This window comes from Oncorhynchus mykiss, unplaced genomic scaffold, assembly GCF_013265735.2.
Source record: "Oncorhynchus mykiss isolate Arlee unplaced genomic scaffold, USDA_OmykA_1.1 un_scaffold_585, whole genome shotgun sequence".
Lineage (NCBI taxonomy): Eukaryota > Metazoa > Chordata > Actinopteri > Salmoniformes > Salmonidae > Oncorhynchus > Oncorhynchus mykiss.
In genome coordinates, this window is record NW_023494032.1 from 50,418 (window position 1) to 56,613 (window position 6,196).

The window sequence follows — 6,196 nt, forward strand, 5'->3', positions numbered from 1 at the left end:
CCGGAGGTAAATCAACAAGACCGAAAAACGTTCATTTTGATGAGCTAGAAAAGGACTACAGATTAAACAACATGCATCTGGCGCAAACAGGCTTTCCTGCGGATAGTCAGGCGCTGCTATGCAGGGGTAGATTGTGTCAACTTGTTGGCGGTGTTTGTTAGCCTGCATGGTTTTGTAAAACACTGATCTGGATATTACGCAAACACAAACCACACAGATAATTCATCTTTCGCTATTTCAAGGCCAACAACAACCACGGAATAATAAATTAGGTCCTATTTCCCCCCACAATCTGACAGACTTTTCTACTTAACTACGGAGAACTGTGTGTGTGAAGGGAAGGGCGTGGTGGAAATATAAGCGTTTGGGATCCTGGGGACAAGGGTTAGCCTACTTTTGACTCGAACCAAACTATTCCTGCTGGCAACAAGTCTCTTCCTCTTTATAAAACAAGATCAACAAGGATGGAAAGTATAGTGCCCTGAGAGCGGAGCGGAACGCGAGAGCCAGCGTGGCAAGTTAAAACCAAGATTAAATACGCACACAAACCACCGAGCCGACTGCAAGAGAAAAAACAGTGAAAGCTGTGTGGGAGCACTGTATTTCTAGACTAGATTATCCAAAATCGAGAGGTAGGTTATTCATAGTGGCAAATGTGAATAGTAAAGTATTTTTCATACCAAATAAATAGGTGACAAACTGTGTTTTTCCATAGTCCTGGTTGGAAAAGGGAGGAATCCTACAACAAGAATTTCTGGAAAAACTGGGAATTTTGGGTAAATTACCGGAATTTCACAAACCTAAAAATGGAAATGATTTAGGTGAATAAAATACGATAAAGGTTAACTTGTATTGCGATTTATTTAAATATTTTTTTTTGTAAAATATAAATACAAATAATAGTGTATTTAATTACAAAGTTTAAACACTTACATTGCCAAAACAAACAAATCAAACACCCCAGTCAGAAAAACAGTTACTGAAATGGTCATCTTATTTACAAGTTCAAGCATGAATCTCACTCTTCAATTGAAATGTCTTGTAGTATTTTACATTCATATTTTACAAAAAACCCACATCAAATATCTGAATTCCTCATTGTCATAAATAAGAGACAAATAAAGCTAGGTTTTTAGACAATGTTGAAAATAAAATCCCCAAATCTTTGGGATGAGCCATGAGTGCTAAAATGTTTTTGTCACAGTTCACCTCTATATATATATATCTGTCAAAGTCCAATGGGTCGGTAAAGCTCAAATCAAGTGCACTGCCATGATCCAAAGTCAAACAATGACCTGTTCACTAGCCTAGTCAACCCAAACAGTGTCAAAACCCACAACCTGACCACAACATGACAACCAAAGCAGCAGATATACAGTATTGATATATATATATATATATATATATATATATATATATATATATATATATATATAAAACAAATAAAATTGGCTGTTAATGTACACATAATATATTTATTTAAAAATGCAGTTTGTGTGGCGCTGGGGTCTGTTTCCTCTTTGAAGGGATACTGTCCAGTATTCAACATCCAGTCCTCACAGGGCAGAGGAACGTACACATGGAGCATGTGTGTGTGTTGGCTACGTCCCAATACTCTCGCCTTCCTCCCAAAGTGTTCACTTCCCTTCACCGATTTGAAAAGAAAGGACTGGTATAAGAAACATGGTGGAAAACTACCACTAGCCAAATAACTGCACCAGATTTGTGGGAACTAGTGAAGGAGTGTCCACTTCAGGAGAAAGTAGATCTTATTGAGAGTCACCCTCTGTGTGTGTATCTCAGGGTCACGAGCGGGCTTTAGCTTTGACCCGGGCCCCTTTGGGCTCCCATCGGCTGTCCAAACACTCTAGCGAGGAGCCCAGCAGCGCAGCCAGCTCCGAGCTGGTCTCAACCAGGTCCAGCAGCTCCTTGCTGTCGGGGAGGAAGGCGGCGAGCTCGTCGGGGCACGAGAAGAGCTGCGACAGTGACGCCTGCTTGTAGAACTCTGCCTCGGCGATGGTTGCTACCTCCAGATGGGCAAAGGCTGCCCTGAACGCCCTGGAGGACATTCTGAGTCTCTTCAGGACGTCTGATAGGAGCAGCCAGTTTCTGGGACTGAGGGGGTTAAAGAGAGAGGAGGAGAGAGAGGGAACGGGTTAGCATGGCTCTACACTTCTGATGTGACACCAGTGGCTCCAGCTTTTCAACACTAGCTGTAATTATGGGCTGTAGCACCGTGGTTGGGGTTTTCAACATCTGTCACACACATATAAACACAAAGGCTTTTCTGGGGGCGCTCTGTGAATTCAGTTGGTTTGTGAATAATCCTTATGTGAGAATGGATGTGTGTAACCCCCCCCACACACACACGGTAGGGTAGGTGATGAACAACAGGCGCTGTTCAATCGATAGCACTTGAAATGGTTAGCTGTGTAGCGCTGCGGCTGGGGAGCAGCTGAATGGGGAGAGGAGTGTAAATGCAAGCGCTGCCGAGCCTCCGTGTGTGTGTGTGTGTGTGTGTGTGTGTGTGTGTGAGAGAGAGAGAGAGAGCGCAGGCCGGCCTCACAGCCCAGGAGATCCATTAATACTGCATCAGCCAGAAGAGCAGAGCGAGCCGAGAGAGACAAGAGGAGAAAGAGAACGAGAGCAGAGCGGGAGAGAAAGAAAGAGTGGGGGAGGGGAGCTCCGCTGAGAGATGGAGAGAGAGAGAGAGTGGGGGAGGGGAGCTCCGCTGAGAGATGGAGAGAGAGAGAGAGTGGGGGAGGGGAGCTCCGCTGAGAGATGGAGAGAGAGAGAGAGAGAGTGGGGGAGGGGAGCTCCGCTGAGAGATGGAGAGAGAGAGAGCAGTGCTCAGACTGAAGATTACACAGAACAGTGCGCTGCAGCCAAGAGGGAGAGAATGAGAGGGAGGGGAGGAAGAGAGGGTGAGTGACGAGGCCGGGAGGAAAACGGTGTGGGAGGCAATTAGCGCTGTCTGCATTCACACACACAACTCTAGCTAACGTCTCCGGCTAACGGCAGCCTGCCGTGCTGCGTAGCGTCAATCTCCATCTTCTCTATATTTCTCTCCACCATCCTTCTACCAAACCTCCTCTCTCTGCCATCCTCTCTTTCTCCACCATCCTACCAAACCTCCTCTCTCTACTATCCTCTCTTTCTCCACCATCCTACCAAACCTCCTCTCTCTCTACCATTCTCTCTTTCTCCACCATCCTATCAAACCTCCTCTCTCTACCATCCTCTCTTTCTCCACCATCCTACCAAACCTCCTCTCTCTCTACCATCCTCTCTTTCGCCACCATCCTTCTACCAAACCTCCTCTCTCTCTACCATCCTCTCTTTCTCCACCATCCTGCCAAACCTCCTCTCTCTCTACCATCCTCTCTTTCTCCACCATCCTACCAAACCTCCTCTCTCTCTACCATCCTACCAAACCTCCTCTCTCTCTCTACCATCCTCTCTTTCTCCACCATCCTGCCAAACCTCCTCTCTCTCTACCATCATACCAAACCTCCCCTCTCTCTACCATCCTCTCTTTCACCACCATCCTACCAAACCTCCTCTCTCTACCATCCTCTCTTTCTCCACCATCCTATCAAACCTCTCTCTCTACCATCCTCTCTTTCTCCACCATCCTACCAAACCTCCTCTCTCTCTCCCATCCTCTCTTTCTCCACCATCCCATCAAACCTCCACTCTCTCTACCATCCTCTCTTTCTCCACCATCCTTCTACCAAACCTCCTCTCTCTCTACTATCCTCTCTTTCTCCACCATCCTACCAAACCTCCTCTCTCTCTACCATTCTCTCTTTCTCCACCATCCTATCAAACCTCCTCTCTCTACCATCCTCTCTTTCTCCACCATCCTACCAAACCTCCTCTCTCTCTGCCATCCTCTCTTTCTCCACCATCCTTCTACCAAACCTCCTCTCTCTCTACCATCCTCTCTTTATCCACCATCCCATCAAACCTCCTCTCTCTCTACCATCCTCTCTTTCTCCACCATCCTTCTACCAAACCTCCTCTCTCTTTACCATCCTCTCTTTCTCCACCATCCTGCCAAACCTCCTCTCTCTCTACCATCCTACCAATCCTCCTCTCTCTCTACCATCCTCTCTTTCTCCACCATCCTTCTACCAAACCTCCTCTCTCTCTACCATCCTCTCTTTCTCCACCATCCTTCTACCAAACCTCCTCTCTCTCTACCATCCTCTCTTTCTCCACCATCCTGCCAAACCTCCTCTCTCTCTACCAACCTACCAAACATCCTCTCTCTCTACCATCCTATCAAATCTCCTCTCTCTCTCTACCATCCTATCAAATCTCCTTTCTCTCTCTACCATCCTATCAAATCTCCCCTCTCTCTCTACCATCCTATCAAATCTCCTCTCTCTCTACCATCCTATCAAATCTCCTCTCTCTCTACCATCCTATCAAATCTCCTCTCTCTCTACCATTCTATCAAATCTCCTCTCTCTCTACCATCCTATCAAATCTCCTCTCTCTCTACCATCCTATCAAATCTCTCTCTATACCATCCTATCAAATCTCCTCTCTCTCTACCATCCTATCAAATCTCCCCTTTCTCTACCATCCTATCAAATCTCCTCTCTCTCTACCATCCAATCAAATCTCCTCTCACTCTACCATCCTATCAATCCTCCCATCGTTCTCTCTAAAATCCTCTATCCAACCTCCTCTCTGTCTCTTTACCCACCCTCTCTGTTCCTCTCCATCTCTCTAACCCCCTAATGTTTCTCCTCCCTCATATCAGAGCAACCCACAGTATTAAAGAGCTCTGCTTCTACTAGTCTACCTTCTTCCCTCCACATAAATCCGTTCCTCCTGTGGCGAGCCCCCTGGTTAATGACACCCCCCTCCTCCTCCCTCCGCCAGGTCGGTGTGACTAATGACCCTCCCCCCTCCCTCCCCCAGGTCGGTGTGACTAATGACCCTCCCCCCTCCCTCCCCCAGGTCGGTGTGACTAATGACCCTCCCCCTTCCTCCCCCAGGTCGGTGTGACTAATGACTTTATCGATACCCTGATCATAATGATCCCTCCTCTCGTCTGCTTAATAACACACTGGATAGGGGGAGAGGAGGGACGGGTGGATGGAGGGAACCCAACATGCAGTGAAGTGTAGGGTTACTGGTGAGAACAACAACACTGTTATAATGTGGCTGGGTAACCGTGACAATACTGTAATGTAATGGGCGGTCACAGGTGGACAGACTAAAGCTCATTATTTTGCCTACTGCAGGACAGAAACCGATTCAAAACTGTAGTCAGAACCGGAAGGAAAAATGTTATTTCTGGGGCTCATAATGACACACAGACACTTACCCCTGTGAGAGGGAGAGCTGAATGTTGTAGCAGGGCAGGAGGGGTCGGTCAGAAAACTCAAACTCAAAGCCCTGCCTCGTGTCGTCCTCCTCTCCCGGGCCTGGGGGGTTAGCCAGGATGTCATAGGCTGCTGGGTCCTCACCTGACTCTGTAACACACACACACACACACACACACAAACAAACACACTGTTACAACACTATTCTGTAGAGATGACCAAACACACACACAGTTACAACACTATTCTGTAGAGATGACCAAACACACTGTTACAACACTATTCTGTAGAGATGACCAAACACACAGTTACAACACTATTCTGTAGAGATGACCAAACACACTGTTACAACACTATTCTGTAGAGATGACCAAACACACAGTTACAACACTATTCTGTAGAGATGACCAAACACACAGTTACAACACTATTCTGTAGAGATGACCAAACACACACACTGTTACAACACTATTCTGTAGAGATGACCAAACACACACACAGTTACAACACTATTCTGTAGAGATGACCAAACACACTGTTACAATACTATTCTGTAGAGATGACCAAACACACACACTGTTACAACACTATTCTGTAGAGATGACCAAACACACACACTGTTACAACACTATTCTGTAGAGATGACCAAACACACTGTTACAACACTATTCTGTAGAGATGACCAAACACACACACAGTTACAACACTATTCTGTAGAGATGACCAAACACACTGTTACAATACTATTCTGTAGAGATGACCAAACACACACACAGTTACAACACTATTCTGTAGAGATGACCAAACACACAGTTACAATACTATTCTGTAGAGATGACCAAACACACAGTTAC

The 6,196-nt window shown here is 46.2% G+C and overlaps 1 protein-coding gene across 1 annotated transcript; it reads right to left on the reverse strand.

Moving 5' to 3' along the window:
• Nucleotides 1-842: 842 nt before the first annotated feature.
• Nucleotides 843-5,518, reverse strand: LOC118960057 (BCL-6 corepressor-like). The gene is made up of 2 exons (XM_036974476.1): nucleotides 5,345-5,518; nucleotides 843-2,115 (listed from the first exon to the last, which is right to left on the reverse strand). Exon 2 carries the CDS (start codon nucleotides 2,067-2,069, stop codon nucleotides 1,806-1,808), a length of 264 nt encoding a protein of 87 aa, XP_036830371.1. The 5' UTR covers nucleotides 2,070-2,115; nucleotides 5,345-5,518; the 3' UTR covers nucleotides 843-1,805.
• Between the last annotated feature and the right edge of the window lie 678 nt (nucleotides 5,519-6,196).